Below are 20,431 nucleotides of genomic sequence, written 5' to 3'. Positions count from 1 at the left end.
AGTTTGGGAGTATGTTTCTGTTTTTTCCACTATGATAATCAAACACTGCCAGGCCTGCATTGTGCACTGCAATTCTTCTTTTGAATATTTTAATTTCTGATAAACTCATTAGTTTTAAACATGTGAAAAGTGAATTCATTGCTCTTGAAAGCAAGGGACTGACAGCACTGCCTCAGGCCGACCAAAGTGGAGATAGGTGCCATCCAAGCATTCCCAGCCCAACTCATTCCTCACTTTCTAATCCAGTCCCAGGCCTTGAATGAATAGAGAAGGCCACATGTGCCAGTCTGTGCTGTGGTTTTGTTATGTGTCTATGTAGGCATTAGAATGAGACCACAAAAACACCATGTATTAACTCAGCCCATGTACCCAGATGCCTGGATGTGTATCAATTTGTTGCGCCCCCGAGCTGCCCTGTTTTCTTTATCCCAGATAATCTCTGTGAGCCTGATCATAGTGCCCAATGAAGTCAATGGGAGTCTTTCCACTGAGTTCCATGTGTTTTGCATGAGGCCCAATTAGTGATGCAAATAGATCTCTTCAGGAGCACAGAAACATGTCATCTTGGCACAGCAACAAACCAGTGCCAGGCCAATGGGCCCAAATCGTTCATTCTTTGAAACCCCCAAGAGCCCTAGCACTAACTTTGGGTGGTTGCACCTCCCCACCTTGCTCCTCAGAGCTGTTCACATTGTCATTGTTACTTGTATTGCAGTAGCACCTAAAGGGCGCCCCACTGGCCTCGGCGCTGTACATACACATACAGTGCCTTGCTACTTGGCTGGAGATGGCGCGCTGCATGCTGAGACCTGTGCACTCCGTACTGAAGCAGAAGAAAGCCCAGTAGGAGATCTCTGTGACCTGCGTCTTGGTCCCCCCCTTTTTAGTCAGTGAGTAATTATTTTTACCCCACACCGTGTACCCTGGAACCTCAGAACCTGTAATGGTTAATTATTGAGGGTGGGAGATAATCCTCCCATAGTTACCACTGATTACATTTTAACCTCTTCTACTTTCAAACCCCTGGCATTCCTCTGCAGTCAGCTCATTCTGACCTAATCCCAAGGACAGATAGTGGGGAAACAGCCCTAATTCATACCCAGAATCAGTTCACATCTGCGGGCAAAATAATCAATTGGGGGTGGAGCTGGGGCAGCTGGGGAAAGAGAGAGTCCCTCTCTTTTGTGATGTTCCCCTCTGGTGTTATCTGGACCGGTGATCTGCTAGGTCACCCCAATCCTTGGCTCTGGGAGCCAGCTTTACCCTGCTCTGCTGTGAGAACCCCCACTCCTGGGCTGTTCACGCACAGCCTCTGGCATGTAAGGTGCTCCTTGGATTGTGCAACCGAATGACACTAGCCAATATCTCTGGTCCCAGACACAACCTTAGGAACCTCCGTCTTGTAGTGTCCAGTTATGCCCGCTGGACGCTGCAAGCTTATATGAGATTGTCAATTTAACGAAGAAATTGATAAGTACCAGGCTTGTCATCCCAAGGGGAGTCTCTTATGCTTCAAACCAAACGCACTGCTTTAGGTAAAATAAACAAACAGATTTATTAACTACAAGGATAGATTTTAAGTGATTATAAGTCAAAACACAATAAATCGGATTTGGTCAAATGAAATAAAAGCAAAACGCATTTTAAGCTGATCTTAACACTTTCAATGCCCTTACAAACTTAGATGCTTCTCACCACAGGCTGGCTGGTTGACCTTCGTCCAGGCTCTTTCTTTTGAGCAGCACTTCAGTCGCTTGGTGGTCATGTCTGTAGATGGAGGTGGAAGAGAGAGGAAGAGCATGGCAAACGTCTCTTCTTTTTATCATGTTCTTTCTTCCCTCTTGGCTTTGCCCCCCTGCCCCCCCCACCCTTCAGAGTCAGGTGAGCATTACCTCATTGCAATCCCAAACTGACCAAAGGAAGGGGGGTGACTCACTCAAGAGTCCAATAGATCCTTTGTTGTTGCCTAGGCCAGTGTCCTTTGTTCCTGTGAGGCTGGGCTGGGTTTGTCCCATTCAGCCCTGATAAGGTGTGAACTGCCCCTCTGCTCTTGGAGAGTTTTTGCCTTGGCTTGCTTTAAGCCATGAGGACACAGTTACAGCCTCATAACTATATACATGAAATTACAACCTATCACATTACTATAACATTACCATAACAACGATTACTATAACATTACTATAACAACAATGCTCAGTACACCATGAGCCTTCCAAAGACACCCGACATGACAAACTTTGCATTAGATACCACACAATCATATTATAAGGATGAACATGGGGGTGTAAGGTGTTCCCATGAGGTACAGAACGTCACACTCTTCCCTTGCAAACTGTGGCAAGTAGATGATCTGTGTAGGGCCAGCAGGAAGGAACAAACACTAGAAGCCCTTGGGTTCCCTGAGGAGCCATGTCAGACAGGACAGTCATGAGCAGATCCTAAACCACCAGTGCACCCCCAGCCAGTGGACAGTGTTACTGTGTGATGCCCCCTCGCCAGCCACGGTTCATCTCCTCCCTTCTGAGGGATTCATTCCCATTTGGAAAAAAGAAAAGGAGTACTTGTGGCACCTTAGATACTAACCAATTTATTTGAGCGTAAGCTTTCGTGAGCTAAAGCTCACTTCATCGGATGCATATCGTGGAAAATACAGATGTTTTTATACACACAGACCATGAAAAAATGGGTGTTTATCACTACAAAAGGTTTTCTCTATTACCAGAAGGAGAGTGGGGTGGGGGGAGAGAAAACCTTTTGTAGTGATAAACACCCATTTTTTCATGGTCTGTGTGTATAAAAACATCTTCTGTATTTTCCACAGTATGCATCCGATGAAGTGAGCTCTAGCTCACGAAAGCTTACACTCAAATAAATTGGTTAGTCTCTAAGGTGCACAAGTACTCCTTTTCTTTTTGCGAATACAGACTAACACGGCTGTTACTCTGATTCCCATTTGGATTTACTATCTGTGAAGTGAACCTAGACATCAGAGAACAGGGGAAGGGATAGCTCAGTGGTTTGAGCACTGGCCTGCTAAACCCAGGATTGTGAGTTCAATCCTTGAGGGGGCCATTTAGGGATATGGGGCAAAAACTGGGGATTGGTCCTGCTTTGAGCAGGGGGTTGGACTAGATGACCTCCTGAGGTCCCTTCCAACCCTGATATTCTATGATTCTATGAACACGGACCCTGAGATGCTGGCATCTTCATGCCCACAGAGAGACGTTGCTATGGGAGATTGGGCTTAGACAAGCAGGAACAGCTTGTCATAAAAGCCCCTGAAATTATCCTCCTCACTGTAGGGTGACCCAGCAGCATGGCAAATCCCAGGGGCCATTTGGGGTCCCCCAGCATCCTTCCCATTCCCTTTTGTGGTGTTCTGTCATCACTCAGTGCTAAAGGCACTAGACAGAGCTCTGCTTTATTCCGTGACCAGTTCCAGTCGGCCCCAGATTTCAAGCTGGGGCGCTCAGCCCTTAAAGGCATAATCCACAATAGCACATCTTCTCTTCCCAGCCAAAACAACACTTCAAACCCAACACGGACACACAATTACAATTATTTACAGCCAGCTTACTAACTACATTTACTAACAATGTCCACTTAGTCTTTGAGGTGCCTGGGCTTGCAGGGCTCCCCTGACACCTCAGCACTTCTGCTCTCAGGCGCCAGTAGGTCCACTTGTTCTGATTGTTCCATGTCCCGGGGCACCAGTATCTAACCTGCTGTGATTGTTGCCTGTCTCAAGCCTAGTTAAAAGAAGCAGTCGGTACAGTGAATGGAGGGGTGCAGCCACCTGTTGAAACAGCTCCCTGTGGCAGTCACCGTCCTTTCATTTCTAGTGCCTGACTAGTGTCTCCTCCTGGGCTGGTGTTGTAGACACTGAGGTCATCTTGGTGGGTGATGTGCAACTTCCAAGGGAAAAAATGCTTCTTAGAGGGTCGTCTCCTGCTCTGAGACACCATGAGTTCGACATCCTGGTCAGAGACCAGACGGATCAGGTCACCCTCAGAGTCCCGGTAATTCAGAACAATGTCATCACGGTCAAACTCTCTCCTAGGAGAGGAAAAATGGATTAAACCCTAGGGTTCAAACAATGCCAGGAAGATACTGCATGTTAGTGTACAAAAGACAGCAGCCCTCTAAGCAGAACTCTAAAGAATGGCAGCACACCCAGCTTTTTGAAGATATTTAACCCTTCCCAAGCCAATGAATGGGAGGTGTCAGATCAGCTGTGCCCATACCGTGCTGTGTATTAACACTATACAGATATGAAGCTGAGGCCGGGGTCTCTTTGCCCTTCACTCGAACACTGGCCTCTGTGAGTACATCTGCACTAGGCCAATACTTATTGAAAATGGTTGCCAGCATGCATCTCACTGAGGCAGGGGCAGGCAAACTTTTTGGCCCAAGGACCACATCTGGGTATGGAAATTGTATGGCGGGCCATGAATGCTCACAAAATTAGGGGTTGGGGTGTGGGAGTGGGTGAGGTCTCCGGCTGGGGGTGCGGGTTCTGGGGTGGGGGATGAGGGGTTGGGAGTGCAGTAGGGTGCTCTGGGCTGGGACTGAGGGGTTCAGAGGGCAGGAGGGTGATCAGGGCAGGGGCAGGGGGTTGGGGCACAGGAGGGGATTAGGGATGCAGCGTCTGGGTGGCACTTACCTCAAGCAGCTCCCAGAAGCAGCGGCATGTCCTCCCTCCGGCTCCTATGCACAGGCGTGGCCAGGTGACTCTGCACTCTGCCCCATCCGCAGGTGCTGCCCCTGCCCCTGGAGCTCCCATTGGCCACAATTGCCAGCCAATGGGAGCTGAGGGGGCAGTGTGCGGTGCCCCCTGGTTGCCCCTACGCATAGGAGGTGGAGAGGGGACATGCCACTGCTTCTGGAAGCTGCATGGAGCCCTGGCATGCACGGAGCGGAACAAGCCCCCAACCCCACTCCCCCACTGGTGCAGGGCAAGCCCTGGACCCTGCTCCCCGGCTGGAGCTCTGAAATGTCTGAAGGGCCGAATGAGGCCTCTGGGCCGTAATTTACCCCCCGCCCCACCCCCTGCACTAGGGACACACTATAGAGTTTGGCTGCTAGTAGACAACCAGTGTTTCAAACACCATTACAGAAACCCAGCTAGACTGCCAGGGATAGGTGAATTTGCAACTGGAGCAGTTAGGAGGCAGGAGTAGTATTGCCTAGTGAGTATATCTGTAATTCCACTGTCATTCAAAATGAAGTTATAATGCTTCTTCTACTATCCCTTTCAGAGGTTGGGCAAACATAGGGGATGCTACTCCACCAACTCCCAGATGAGTGGCCCAACAAAAAACTGCTCTACAATAAGTAAAATAGTTTATTGGTTTAATATTTGTTTGCAGTGTTGTTGTAGCCACGTTCCTCCCAAGATATGAGAGAGACGAGGTGGGTGAGGTAATATCTTATTTTGGAACAACTTCTGTTGGTGAGAGAGATGAGCTTTCAGGCCACGCAGAGTTCTTTCTTGGGTCTCTTGGTCTACTGGTTTAATAGTGTATTAAACCTATATAAAATTGGTAAATTCATAAAAAACCCCTTTCCCCCTTGTTTGTTTCCTTTATAAGAGTGGAAGGAAACTGGCCCCCATGTTTGATTTTTAATACTCCAAGTTTTAAAACTATAGTGAAATTCTATTGCCTATTGCCATGTGTCCAGCTTGTTATTTGTGGGATTGTCAGTCACAACAAGCCAGGTGATAGATGGCTCAGTGGCTTGCAGGCCTGCTAAAACCAGGTTGGAGAGAACAAGGCGAGCCAAGACCAAAGGGAGGTGTTAACAGAGTGCAGAGAGGTCACTGATCAGTAGTGTTGCCAAGTCTCTCAATTTTATTGCAAGTTTTTCTTAAACCCCAGCTCCTGGAGTCATTTGATTACATGGGTATCTCAGACCTCATGCTTGAGAAAATAATTTGAAAATGTGACCCTTTTCAAATGCCAAAAAGGTAAATTAAAAAAAAAAACCCTCCAACATTTATAATTAAAGTCTCAGGAGTCTCAAGCCAATCTCATGATCTTGAGGGCCTGGACTCATTATTTCTATAAGCTTAGGGCTGGCAAGCTTAGGGCTGAGTAGAGAAAAGCATTGGTGGGCTGAGATGGGAGAACCAGCCATGTCTATGTGACTGCAATGCCTGTGAGTTCCAGCCACCCTGGACTTGCAACAGTGGGCAAGGATGTTGGGGTAGACTCTGTGTTTGTTCAGTACTTAGCCCAATGGGGTCCTGGTCTATAACTAGGGTTCTAGGCACTACGGCAATACCACTCATAAATAACAGGGTGGGCAGAGACATTATCAAGACTTGCTCAGAGGAGGTGCACACTCAATGATGCTGGCATCACTTGTAAAAATAAAGAGCATTTTTGTGTGTGGACACAACATAGTATGTGCCGTGCAGATGTCTCCACGGGTGGTGGCAATACCTTTTCTCTCCTGTGTAGATGACTGTCTAGGGTGGCTGGACACTGGTCCCGCACATCCCAAGGGTGTCAGACAAGAGGCCTGAGCCTGGGAGTGTATCCTAGAGTCCAACAGCTAGAAGCAATGACTAGACTCTGCCCAGGCCCACTTGGCTTGGAAGCACATGGGACCCAGTCATTGGGTCCATTCACAACAGACTAGGGACCACACAGGCTGGTCCTGGGCCAGGTTGTGACAACTGCCAACTCTCCAGGTTAATAGGGAGGAGTATGTCAGGCCCAGAACACTGGGGTGGCTGGACAGACCCTAACACAGCCAGGAGCGGGAGGAACTCAGGAAATATGCCTGGGAGTGACTCTCTGCATGCAGTAGCGCCTGCACCTCCATCTGCCTGTGCTGTACCTCATTAATGCCATGAGGTGCTTGAACAATGGGGTGCTGCTCAGGTCCTCTTCCACTGATATGTCCCTAGAAGAGGGAAAAGATATCGTCATCTCACATGATCAGAGCAGTTCCCTGACGGGGCTGCAGGAGCGCGGGCATCTCTCCAGCATCACCTGAAAGCATCGCCTCCTTACCTGATGCTGCTGACAGTGTCATCCTGGTAATAGCAGCGCAGCCAATTGATAGTGCCCTCCTCCGGGGGTAAGTCTTGAATGATCTTCACAAAAGCACATGGGAAGATTCCAGTGGCCTCGTGGACGGTTCCCTGGGACAAGTGGAAAGAAGAGAATGACAAAGAGGGCACTATTTTGGCTACATGTGGTCTGCTGTGGAAATGTGAGTCATTTCCATGGAGATGACTGCCAGAACTCCCCAGATATGGTCATGTAAGAACAGCCATACTGGGTAATACTAATGGCCCATCTAGCCCAGTATCCTGTCTCTGACAGTGTCCAGTGACAGATGCTTCAGAGGGCATGAAGAGAACAGGGTAATTATTGAGAGAGCCATCCTCTGTCATCCACTGTCAGCTTATGGCAGTCAGAGGTTTAGGGACACTCAGAGCAGGGGATTGCATCCCTGACCATCTTGGCTAATAGCCCTTGACGGTTCCTATCCTCCATGAACTTACCTAGTTCTTTTCTGAACCTAGTTCTACTTTTGGCCTTCACCACATGCCCTCGCAGTGAGTTCCACAGGTTGACTGTGCATTGTGTGAAGAAGTACTTCCTTTTGTTTGTTTTAAACCTGCTGCCTATTCATTTCATTGGATGACCCCCAATTCTTTCATTCTGTGAAGGGGTAACTAACACTTTCCTCTGTACTTTCTCCATACCTTTCATGATTTTATAGGCCTCAGCCATACCACGCCTTAGACATCTCTTTAGTCTAATCTCTCTTCATTTCTGTTGCCCTTCTCTGTACCTTTTCCAATTCTGATACATCTTTTTTTGAGATGGGTTGACCAGAACTGCCTAGAATATTCCAGGTGTGGGCGTACCATGGATTTATACAGTGTCATTGTGATATTTTCTGTCTTATTATCTATCTCTTTCCTAACGGTTCCTAACATTCTGTAGCTTTTTTTGACTGCTGTTGCACACTGAGCAGATGTTTTCAAAGAACTATAAATAATAACTCTATTTCTTGAGTGGTAACAGCTAATTTAGACCTTATCATTTTTGCATGTATAGTTGGGATTATAGTTTCCAATGTGCCTTGCTTTGCATTTATCAACACTGAATTTCATCTACTAACTTGTCACCCAGTCACCAAGTTTTGTGAAATCCTTTTGTAACTTCACAGTCAGCTTTGGACTTCAGTATCTTGAGTAGTTTTGTATCATCTGCAAACTTTGCCACCTCACTGTTTTACCCACTTTTCCAAATCATTTATGAATATGTTGAACAGCACTGGTTCCAGTAGAGATCCTTGGGGGACCCAGATATTTACCTCTCTTCACTGGGACAGCTGACCATTTATTCCTATCCTTTGTTTCCTATCTTTTTACCAGTTATTGATCCATGAGAGGACTTTCCCTCATTATCCTATGGCTGTTTAATTTGCTTAAGAGCCTTTGATATAGTACCTTGTCCAAGGCTTTCTGAAAGTCCAAGTACACTATATCAACATAATGAGATGACTGTAGTGGAAGTGACCTGATGTCGTACCTGTAACAGGAATATTGGATTGGGTGGTTGGCTACAGAAGGACTGGAGCAGTGTATGATATACAGACATCAGATACTTCCCCATGAAGGCTGTCCTCTTATAGAAAGCAGAGATACCATATCAGCAGACATCCAGCATGCTCCTGCAGCCCATTCTCGTTACCTCCTCATAGTGCCCAAGTCCCCCCAAAACAGGGCGGTGCAGGTGGGGCTGGAGGGCAGTGTGTCACAAGTAATGCAAACACAAGCAATCACATCTGAACAGGAGTTTCCTTCTCTTTTCTGTGGCCTGTGTGTGTTCTACTCACTCTACATACCCTAGAGCGCACTACAGGCAAAGAGAGTACAAGTAAAACACAAGCACCAAAGGAGAGGAAACCTAAAATCCAAACAGAGCCTAGAAAGGAAGGACCCTGGAATATGGAGATAGAGGCTTAGTCCCAGATCCTCAGAATTATTTAGACTGCTAATTTCCATTGAAATCATTGGAAGTCAGGCATCTAAAAACCTTTGAGGATCTGGGCCTTAGTCTCTCATGGACTAATGTCAGCTGTACACTGACAGCTCAGAAACTCTAGCATAGCCCCAGTAACCTCAGTCTTACCTCTAGCCAATCTTTGTTGATCCTGCTGAGTAGATAGATCAAGTCTCCCTTCTTGAAATTCAACTCCAGTGTACTGGTTCCAAGAAAGTCAAACAGTGCCTGGGGGGAAATAATCACCATTTCAATGATAAATTCAGAGTTACAGAACTCTGCTTTCCTGCTTTCCCTGTCTGGCATACTCACAGGAAAAGGTTATTTCCCTGTAACTCACATTCTTGGGAGCATATTGCCTAATAGATCCCTGCTATTGAGATGCACACTGCGAGCTGGAGCGATCAGGAAAGCAAGGAGAGTTGGAGCAACATGCACTTCCCATCACAGATCCAAATGTTTGTACAAGGTCATATAGAGAACTGGAGCCTCAAGCCCCTCAGATCTTTTCTGCTATTCAGAATAACAAATAAAGACTGAGATCTCAGAAGATGGTGGTTCTCATAATGGAGGACGGACACCCCATCCCCTCTCACTAGTGACTAATATAAATAGCTCTTTAAACAGGCTTTCATAAACCACATAAACTATAGTAACTATTAATTAAAAAAAGGGTACAGCTGCAATGGAGAATGATTGATCCAAGAGCTGCTGTCTTCAGCTGTTGAAAAGGATCTCAAAGCAACTGAGCCCATAGTTTCTAATAGCCTTACACTGAACATTCAGATCTGCCAGAGGGCAAAACCATGGCCCAAACAATTTCTGCTTTTGAGACCATTCCAAGCTGCTAGTGCCCAGGAAATGTGCATGGAAATGTGCATCCCCAGAGCAGGGCAGTTCAAAGGCAAAGTCTCGCTGGAATCCCTCTGTTCCAGAACACATTCTGGGTAAACCTTTCCATGGCATTTCCCCTTGGCTGCAGCCCCCTTTCCTTTGTGTTGTCCCCTTACTAAAACTCAGTGGGGGTGTTTGGTTGGCTAGCTCCCAGTACCAAAAGAAAGGGTAAGGGTCCATGGGAAATCAGAACCCTGAGACTGACAGTCCCCAGGAACAATGGGAAGAGGTCAGCTCCAGGTCAGCCTGATTGACAGGGCGGGCAGGCTAATCAGGGAGTCAGGAAGCCAAGAGGCCCTGCAGGCCAGACTTGGAGGGGGATCCGGGCAGGGGCGAGGCTGGGAAGGGTCCTGCCACCTAGAGCCTGAGAGCTTGTGGCCACCGCCAGAGCAAGTGTCCAACCCACAGCATCCCTGCTGCACAGCCAGGGCCTGAGAAGGAGGCCTGGGACGTGTGAGGAACAGACTGTGAACTTCCCTTACATTCTAGAGACGCTGGTTGTGACGTTCCCGTGCCACAGAGCGGGGTGACACGTTTTCCTTTAACCTTTCCCATTTCTTCTTTTTTTTTTTTTTAATTGATTGCTGCTTATAAATTGTATTTGCTTTGAACTGTATGTAATGATCAGTGGATCAGGGAAGCATCTAGTGCAGAGAGAGCACCCCAGAGTTGGGACACCCTAGCCCCTGCCCTACGTGACCATGACAAGGTTGGGGGTCGAGCCCCCCAGGAATCCTCAGCCCAGCCTTGTCGGGGTTACAAGAACTTTGCCACTCAGGAGAGTGGAAGGGGAGCCTTTCAGGTCAGGCAGGCCTCTGGGTAAAGGAAGTGAGAGCGAGGACTCAGATCCTTTCACTAGCCCATTTCACTAGAGTAGTATATAAGCCAGGAAAGTTCTGCACAATAGCAGGACCATTCCCCCATTTACATAATATGCAGGGCCTCTTGACTGGGGGCGTCTCCCTGTGCTGGGCCCGCTGCCCAGGCTCCCCCCTCACTCTCTCCAGCTGCTCAGTGTATTGGCTCTGGACTGATCCAGCTCCAGCTGCAACTCCAGCTCCACTCTGCCTCCAGCTCCCTGGGCTGCTTCTCTGGCCCCTCTGGCCCTGGTTGCTGCAGCTCTGCTCCCAGCACAGGTCTGCTCTGTGGCCTCTTCTGTGACTCTGCTCCCAGCACTGACCTGCTTCCTGCGCTGCTTCTCTGGCCCCTCTGGCTGGCACAGCTCTGCTCCCCAACTCAGCTCGGGGCCCCTGCTTTCTCCTTAGCTCGGCCCCACTCTGTCTGATCCAGGCAATTCCAGCTCACACAGAGGACGGGACCCCCCTGGTCTCCTGACTCCCTGATTAGCCTGCCCGCCCTGTCAATCAGGCTGACCTGCAGCATTGGCCTCTCCCCGTTGTTCCTGGGGACTGTCAGTCTCAGGGTCCTGATTTCCCATTGACCCTTCCCCTTTGTACTGGGAGGTAGCCAACCCAAACACCCCCACTGAGTTTTAGTTAGGGGCAAGAGTCCCCTTACGTTTGCCTTAGAGAAGCAAGAACATACCAGCATATTCTACTCTGGGGCCCCAAAAAAGGAGCTTAGTGTGTCTCTTAAGAAGGGCCTCCCACACCGGCTTCACAGTGCAAGTGTCTTGTGTCTTGACAGAGGGAAATAACCACTCCAACTCAGGAAAACTCTGAGCCAACTCTGCGTGCTCAAACAGGAAAGAGGCTTGCAGCCGCATGCCCTGAAAAGCCCCCACTTCCTGTTAGTGACAGAAAGGAATGCAGTCAGCCTTACAAATACCCAAGGGGAGCTGGGGCTGAGGAAGGAGTGTCAACTCGTCTTTCCCAAAGCCAGGAAAGATTATTTTTAAAGCAGCTGGAAACATCCAAATCGCCATCAAATGGCAGATTCAAAATCTTGTATCAAACAAGTTTTCTATCCACTTAAAGGAGAAGGGGGTGGGGTCAGGAACTTGCCCTCTCCTTTGTTCTTCTCCTTCTTTTCCCTTTGCTCTTCCTATTTTCCATGTATCTTCCTGGATTTTGAGTGTATCTTTCCCAATGCCCAACTTTTCCCTTGGACTATTAGTTCTGTAAGTGTTCCCCCTTTTACAAGTTTTCAGTTTATTGAAACGTTCTCTTTTTTCTGATTCAGCCTTGTCCCATCTACTTTTACCTTCTGTGTTTTATCTCTCTCTCTCCTTTCCCCCACTCTTTCACGTTCTCTCCCCACCCCTTTCCATTTGTAAGAGTTTCCCCTTCCCAGCTTAGGTCTTGAGGCTGGAACAGGAGTGTTGGTTTTCCCTGCTCTTCCAATCCTGGTGACGAGAATGCTGCAGGCCCTGATTCAAAGCATTTAAGCACGTGCTTATCTTACAGCAAGCAATGGGACTTAAGTACATACTTCCAGCTAAGCATGTGCTTAAGTCCTTTGCTGAATCGGAGCCTGAGACTGAGGCTATGGGTGACACCCCCTAAATGCAGAAAAGTTGGCACTGAGTTCTCTATGTTCTGTCATTTCTGAGATTCAGCTCATATTGATCCTCCAATAAGACCCTCCTGTTATTCAGCAGAGGGGGGGATTCAGTCTATATATATCTTCAGTCCTCTGCTTCACCGCACACTAGTCTCTCCTACCCTTCCCATCTCCTGCACTGAAGTGAGAGGAATTTCCTATCTATGCTTATTCCATTTTCCCTCCTCCCCCAACACATGAACCTCTCCCAAGAATGGCACAGATGTAATAAGACAGATCCGTGAGTGGAAAAGCAGTTTTGTTTACAACCTGCTACATGCTGCACAGGGTACCCACCTCAGCCCGCGGAGCTGCCATGCGGTCAAAACCGGGCGCCTGGGGCACAATGCTTTTGCTGCAGAGGAAGGAGACAACGGGAAGGTAAACACCCCTTTCTAGCGGTAAGAAAAGCAGCTGAATAGCACAGTCTTTGCTTCCTCACCATCTAGGAGGCAGGTGATCCAAGTCACAAGTCACTTTACAAAGCGCCAGAGTATCTGGGCACAACATGCGACTCGAGCAAATAGACACGGACACGACTACATTAACCTCAGTGTTCTCAGCTCTCGTGTGTCGCAGCAGCAAACCCTGCCTGGCAAAGCCCTCTGCTGAGCACAGAGGGGAATTCCAACAGTGTACTCAGAATCTTAGACCTCCCTTACCCACCCCGCTCTGGAGGAATCCCTCTCTCCCGCTGCGCTGAGCAGGGAAGTGAGACTTGCCCTGGGGGGCTAGTTAGTTCCCTTGGAAAAATCTCAGCCTTAAGGATTGTGTTAATTCAATCCAGGCCTTCACACACACATGCTGCTGGGTTGGGAGGGGAATTCATTCTCCTTTGCTCTACACAGCACAGCTCTCCTGTGGGATCCCAGTGCTGCTCTGGAGGATAGGCCCCTGCTCAGGTGAGGCATGGGGACCAGTTGAGTCTCCACATTCATTTAAGATCTGATCCAACTGCTGTTGAGATCAATGGCAAAACTCCCATTGACTTCAGCAGTGCAGGATCAAGTCCCCAGTCCTGGCCTGCCCACACCACACACAGCTCCCTACAGAGATCACTGGAACAGAGTCACTAGCGCAATGAGTGGGGCACCATTTTAAAACAGTGCCAATGGCCTTTCAGCATTTCCCTGGCCTTAGACAGAATGCAGCCTGAATACTGGAGGGTTAGCTACTGAGTGTGGGAACAGTCCAGTTTACATGGCACAGACAAGCAGTAGAGTAGGATCTGACTGACTTATTTGGGGGACACATTGGGACTCCCCAATTTCCCTCTCCTCAAGGGGCGCTGGACACCCTCCCTTCGAGCAGGCACCCAGGCGGAAACACATCCGAGGCTTACACTCGGCGAGTGCGTGGGCGAAGCCGCCGCAGCCCCTGTGGCACCTGCTCGCAGTCAAACTCCGACTGGTAGAAAAACAGTCGTAGGTGTTCATCCATCAGCACCCAGCTGGGCAGGCAGAGCAGCTTCTGTGTCAGGGGAGACAAGGGAGCAGAATAACACCAGTGAGAGAGATCCGCTTTGTATGTTACCTGGGTAATGGAAACACCTCTCCAACCTACAGACACACAAAGGAGGTGCATCACTGTCAGAAATCCCCCTGCTAAGTGGGACAGGGTTGAGCAGCTGCTGGTTTTGCCTCTATTCACTGCTGGCCTTGGCCAATGTGTTGCCGGTATGCCTGATCTACTCCAGGGACGTTCACCCTCTTCCTGTCATCCTCCCACCCCAGAATCACAGCAATCCCTGTGGGGAGAGGGCAGAGCTGGGCAGTGGCAGGCTCCCATCACTGCCTATCAGCCCATCCGCTGCTGCAGGCCCCAGTCAGCCACTCATTTAATACAGGGCCCATAATCAACCTGCACACGAAGGAGTTCTCTCCCCAGTGTTATGGTGACTCGGGGAAGTAGGGTGTCTCAGGGTGAGCACCATAAAGAGAGCCAGGTACCCCCTGCTGGGATGGACATAGCTATCCAAGATGATTTCAAATGGGACCTATCCAAAACATTGACTCTGTATACCCACAACAAACTCTACTCTAACTTCAAGCTTTACCTTCATGTAAATATTGAGGATAGGGATCCGGCTCTCTGCAATCTCCTTTTTCGCGCCAACATAAACCTTTCCTGGAAAGCACAAAACCAACAAACCATAAGAGTTACCAAAAAGAAAATGGGAAGGAAGCAATATGACAGTAGCATCTGGGACAAGAAATACAGGCAAAAGAATTTCCAGCTTTCCACATCAGTGACCCCTGCTGGAGGAAATCCCCCAGCCACTACTACACCTGCACTGATCTCTACAACCACCATTGCTGGGAACTGGTTCTCACAGCCAGGACTCCGGCACCCTTCCCTGCAATGAGCTCCACTAGGAGAAGCTAAGATTGGAATAACTACCAAGGATGTCTGCAAGCAGGCACAGGGCTGCATTCGACAACAGCCTACCTGGCAACACGGGGAGGGTGAAGGCAAAGGTGTTGCTTTTGTTCTCTGCCCCATATCTCTCCTCTAGCTTGTTATGCAGGGCGTAGAACTGGCGGTAGCGGCGGAAGATCAAGTATCTGCCACCTCCTTTTGTCTTCACCTCAATGACAAACACCTGAAGGGGAAGAGGGAGTGAGGGCCACATGCATACCTAATAAGATCTACAGAGCGCAAGTGAGGCACAGAGCGGATGGATATAGCCAGCCGTCCACTGTCTGGGCTGTTTTTTCAGGAGGCTGGAGTAGAAGGTAAGCTTTCTGTTAAGAATCTGGCATTTTGGGTGCTATAAAATAATAACTACGCCAGGCTGATTTTGCCTGTGTCCCCAAGTTTCCTATGGATCAAGTCACTGTGATTGTTTACTACCACACCATCAAGCGCACAGCAAACCTGGGAGGATCTGAGGCATTAGATAATGCTAACAATAATACTTTACTCTCATATAACACCTTCCATCAGAGGGCAGAACACCACTTTATGATTGCCATTTGACAGATGGGGAAGTTAATGCCCCCAAGAGATTAAAGATAATATTTTAAAGCTTGGGTTCCTTGGACATCTTAAATCCACATTTAGGCCCCTAATTTAAGGTCCTGGTTTTCAGAGGTGTTGAGCACTCATAACTCTCGCTGATTTCAAGCACACAAGTTTGAACATTCTGGCCTAGGAGTCTTGTCCATGGTCATGCAGCAAGTCAGTGGCAGAGTCAGAAACAGTGCCCAGATTTCCTGACTCTGGGTCCCCTGCTCTAACCACCAGACAGTACTCCCGTTGATTTCCCAAACAGATTGGTCTGCTGTGATTAATGGACGGCCTGATTCCCAAGCATTGAACCCTGTGCCACTTGGTACCCAGACACTCCAAGGAGACTTAAGCAGATAGTAGCCAAGACTTATTGCAGCCGAGTCTAAACCCTGCAGACCCTCAGTGGGAGATCAGTGGTCAATGCCTCTGGCAAGAGGAGTCTACCCAGCAGAGGGCACACTGAGCAGACCTCATCCAGAGCTCACTCTTTGCACATCTCACGCCCCTCTTTCCTCCTTCCCTCCCGTTCTCCTCCCTGGTGTTCCAGTGATTCACTGTCCTGATCTCCCATCCTCTTCTGTGGAGGAGGGAGCTTCCTAATTTGCACGTGCCAAGATGGGCTATTCCTTGTCAGACTGTCTATCCCCCTATCCCCATTGAATCTCCTATACAAGGCTATGGAAAGACTTAGGAAACAGGCAGGGCCAAAGAGCCCATCACTGTCAGGCCACACCCACAGCTACTTGGATTGTCAGGGTGCACCTGTGACAGACACCGCCCCATTCCAGAGGGAGGCAAGCCCCACCCAACAACACGGAGACCGGAAGGCTGTATACACAGCAGGCCATGCCTAGCGGCATCAGGCCAGACACGTTGCATCCTATTTCCCTGGCCCAATGCTGAGCCAGTCACACCTGTGAGCACATGGAGAGAGTCTCTCTCTTACATAGTAACTGGTGAAGCCTCTCTTCTCTTGGGCATCTGCAATGTTAGCGGAGACAGGCACTTCATTTGGAAGCTGGTCAAAGTCACTGGAAGGCAAGAGAAGAAAGAGCTGGGTTACTACAGCTGGTGTTGGCCTTTGGCACAAGCAAACTAATGGCTCCATGTAAGCTCTGCAACTCTTGGGCTGGTCCTATCCCCTGCTGTCAAGGTTCCTTCCCCACTCTGAACTCTAGGGTACAGATGTGGGGACCCGCATGAAAGACCCCCCCCCAAGCTTATTTCTACCAGTTTAGGTTAAAACTTCCCCAAGGCACAAAGTCTTTGCCCTTGGATTAGGTAAAACGCTGCCACCACCAAGTATTTTAGACAAAGAACACGGAAAGGACCACTTGGAGTCCTATTCCCCCAAAATATTCCCCCAAGCCCTACACCCCCTTTCCTGGGGAAGGCTTGATAATAATATCCTCACCAACTTGTACAAGTGAACACAGACCCAAACCCTTGGATATTAAGAACAATGAGAAATCAATCAGGTTTTAAAAGAAGAATTTTATTTAAAGAAAAGGTAAAAGAATCACCTCTGTAAAATCAGGATGGTAAATACTTTACAGGGTAATCAGATTCAAAACATAGAGAATCCCTCTAGGCAAAACCTTAAGTTACAAAAAGACACAAAAAGAGGAATATACATTCCCTCCAGCACAGCGAATTTTACAAGCCGTTAAACAAAGAAAACCTAACGTATTTTCTAGCTAGATTACTTATTAACTTTACAGGAGTTGGAGAACTTTCATCCTTGATCTGTTCCTGGCAAAGGTATCACACAGACAGACAAAAACCCTTTGTCCCCCCTCCAGATTTGAAAGTATCTTGTCCTCTCATTGGTCATTTTGGGTCAGGTGCCAGCGAGGTTACCTTAGCTTCTTAACCCTTTACAGGTGAAAGGGTTTTGCCTCTGGCCAGGAGGGATTTTATAGCACTGTATACAAAGGTGGTTACCCTTCCCTTTATATTTATAACACCCTCGCAGGCAGTAGAGCCAGGGGGGGAAGGCAACATCTTGCTGCCAGGCACCAGACAGCAACAGAAGCAAGAAGAAGGCAATTCATGCCCCGATTTCTCTCTTTCTGGAAGCCTGGGGTCCCACAAACTGCAAGGATGACTGTATAGTCCTCCGATGTCTGATTTTCAGGAGCATTGAATACATACAACTCCAACTGAAATCAGTGAGAGCTGTGGGTATGCAGTGAGTCTGAAAATCTGCCCCCATGCTCTAAGGTCCAGCCACACCAGCAGGGCTACCCACCGAAGGGTCTGGGTTAGCGCGCTTTTGCTGGCAGACAACGGGGCACGTTCTTGACCATCCTACAGTATATAGAAAACTTGGTGTAAGGGCACTGTTGGCCCCTTTCTGAAATGTAATGGGGGTTTTGGTTGGCCCTCTCCCAGGACCAAAAGAAAGGGGAACGGCTGAAGAGGAATCAAGATCCTGAGACTGACAGCCCTCAGGGCCAATGGGGAGAGGACAATGCTCCAGGTCAGCCTGATGGATGAGGCAGGCAGGGCAATGAGAGAATCAGGAGCATGGGGTCCCGTCCTTCTCAGTGTGAGCTGGGGCTGCCTGTCCAGAAGGGCAGAGCTAAGGAGAGAGCAGCAGCCAGAGCCAGAGAGGGGCTAGAGGAGGAGCCTGGGGAGCTGAGCTGGAGGCACAGCAGCAGCCGTGCTGGAGCTGGAGTTGGAGTAGACCAGACCAGAGCTGTGTGCTGTGAGCAGCTGGGGAGAGCGAGGGGGGACCCTGGGCAGCGGACCCAGCACAGGGAGACGCCCCCAGCCAAGAGGCCCTGCAGGCTAGACTTGGAGGGGGATCATAACCCCAACGGGGCAGAGGCGACACTGGGAAGGGTCCTGCTGCCTAGAGCCTGATGACGTGTGGCCACGGCCAGAGCAAGTGTCTGACCCGCAGCATCTCTGCAGCACAGCCGGGGCCTGAGAAGGAGGCCTGGGACGTGTGAGGAACAGACTGTGAACTGCCCTGACATTCCAGAGACGCTGGTTGTGGCGTCCCCATGCCACAGAGTGGGGTGACACATTTTCCTTTTACCTTTCCCATTTCTTACTTATTTTTTAAAAATTGATTGTTTAATAAATTGTGTTTGCTTTGAACTGTATGCAATGGTCAGTGGGTCAGGGAAGCGTCCAGAGTGGAAAGAGCACCCCAGAGTGGGGACACCTTAGCCCCTGCCCTAAGTGACCACAACAAGGTTAGGGGTCGAGCCCCCCAGGAATCCTGGGCCCAGCCTTGTTGGGGTTATGAGGACTCTGCCACACAGGAGAGTGGAAGGGGAGCCCTCGAGGTCAGGCAGGTCTCTGGGTAAAGGGAGTGGGGACTCAGATCCTTCTGCTACTTAAGTCCACTGGAATACTGTATAAGCCAGGAAAGTTCCTCACAATAGCGGGACCATTCCCCCGCTTACATTAGGATAATAATTGTAGACCAGTCTGCCTTGGCCTAAGGTGAGCATGGGCACCTATCTCACTTTTGTCTGTATACACAATAAAGAGTAATGGGCTCACAGGTCTGACCAGACCATTTTCACCTTCTTTTAAGGCCCTTCTCTGCCCAACCCCCTTGATAAAAACAGAGAGGTGCACATTCATTTGCCTCAGTCACATGCCACCGTGTGAGAGCTCTCTCTGTGTTAATCCTGAAGTAAAAATACTGGAGAAGAAAGTGGAGGAGCAGTGGGAATGGGGAAAAGGTGGTTTCCAGTTCTAGCAATGGAATTTTTTCCCACTCAGCAAAGAGTATGGAAGGGGGATCAATTCTCCCTTCTCCCATCAGACCCCAGAACAAGGGGCCTCTGACGGTGGAGAGTCCACACAGAAGGGCATTGTAGTGTCGCAAGGTGCCCACAATCTCTTGCTCTGCCGGAGTTAGTCAACACAACTCCAAACTCGGGAGGCGCCACCACTTGCTGTTAGAGCGGCCACGGGATGTGCCCGTGGGTCACAGCCAGCCTTTGCTGCGGAGCCCCAGCTGCAGTTTAAAGTTACCCTCCCCTGGTGGAACTACAGGAAGGACAAAGAGGCAAATACCTGCTGCCCTCCCTGGATGGGGAGCCTTCCATGGGGCCCCTGATAGCACTAGGGGGGGCTATTCCTATTTAAAAACTGAGGGCTCCCACACACACAAAGGAAGCCCAATGTTTTGGTGGCTGCAGCCACACCTAGGCAGTGTCTCTTCACAGACAAAGCAAAAGGGAAGGAGCAGAGTGGTATCGCAGTGTTTCTGTGGAACTCACCTCTTGTCTCGCAGCTGACGGGGAAGAGACATCCTTTCAGCTTCTTGGTGTCCAGGTGAGCCCCAGAAAGGACCAGCCCTTCCTTTCTTCTAGTGGACTGGGAGCAAACAGGACCCCACCCCTCTAGCTCTGTTAGTCTGGATGTACTGGGAACCCTCTGCAAGGCCTCAGGAATCTTACTCTGAATACATCAGTGTTAGCCTGTCGTTTCCCGCTCCCACCAGATTGAGGAAGTGCTACCGAAAGAGAGCCCATAAGCCAGGCAGCTTTGTGACTGCAGCATGTGTGGCGAAACTTCCCCCATGTTAGGGAAGTGAAAGGCAGACTGTCAAAAGGGACCGATGAGCCTGACTCATTACTGCCAGTCACCACACAGAAACTGTGGCTCCTGTGCAAAGGGACTGTCACAAGCTACCAGGCTGGTAGCATTTTACACTCTCTTTGCACTGGTGTCCTGCAGAGTGCAGAGCAGTGGAGAATCAGGCCCAATAAAAATGCCAGGGCAAGGCTGACTGGCATTGTGCAGAAATCTGGATCTCAGGGACTGGCAAAAAGTAGTCCATCTCCCCACACCCCACTTGCCTCTCTGGATAATGACACGTGCCACCCAGAGAACAGAGTTGGGCCTCGGTTTTGTGAGGCTGTATGTGAAATAACCCATGAGGGGCCTGTCCACCTCCCTTCCCTCTGATGTCCAAACTCCCACACATCCCTGTATCCACAGCCCCCCCTCCTCCCTGCCAG

At 49.3% G+C, this 20,431-nt stretch overlaps 1 protein-coding gene across 2 annotated transcripts; it reads right to left on the bottom strand.

Annotated features, from left to right (window-relative positions):
- Positions 1-1,569: 1,569 nt before the first annotated feature.
- NCF4 (neutrophil cytosolic factor 4) lies at positions 1,570-19,903 on the bottom strand. Of its 2 annotated transcripts, XM_073325348.1 has the most exons (11): positions 19,688-19,903; positions 16,387-16,471; positions 14,877-15,030; positions 14,485-14,555; positions 13,771-13,898; positions 12,726-12,783; positions 9,162-9,260; positions 7,023-7,153; positions 6,847-6,912; positions 3,797-4,056; positions 1,570-1,767 (listed from the first exon to the last, which is right to left on the bottom strand). In XM_073325348.1, the coding sequence occupies exons 1-10, from the start codon at positions 19,717-19,719 to the stop codon at positions 3,822-3,824; spliced, it is 1,059 nt and encodes a 352-aa protein (XP_073181449.1). In that variant the 5' UTR covers positions 19,720-19,903; the 3' UTR covers positions 1,570-1,767; positions 3,797-3,821. The 2 variants fall into 2 exon arrangements, with proteins under 2 accessions (XP_073181449.1, XP_073181440.1); XM_073325339.1 differs by lacking the exon at positions 1,570-1,767 and having other exon boundaries at positions 2,875-4,056.
- Between the last annotated feature and the right edge of the window lie 528 nt (positions 19,904-20,431).

Source organism: Lepidochelys kempii, chromosome 1, assembly GCF_965140285.1.
Source record: "Lepidochelys kempii isolate rLepKem1 chromosome 1, rLepKem1.hap1, whole genome shotgun sequence".
NCBI lineage: Eukaryota > Metazoa > Chordata > Testudines > Cheloniidae > Lepidochelys > Lepidochelys kempii.
Note: the sequence above shows the minus strand (reverse complement) of the source record. Positions and strands in the feature narration are given on the sequence as shown.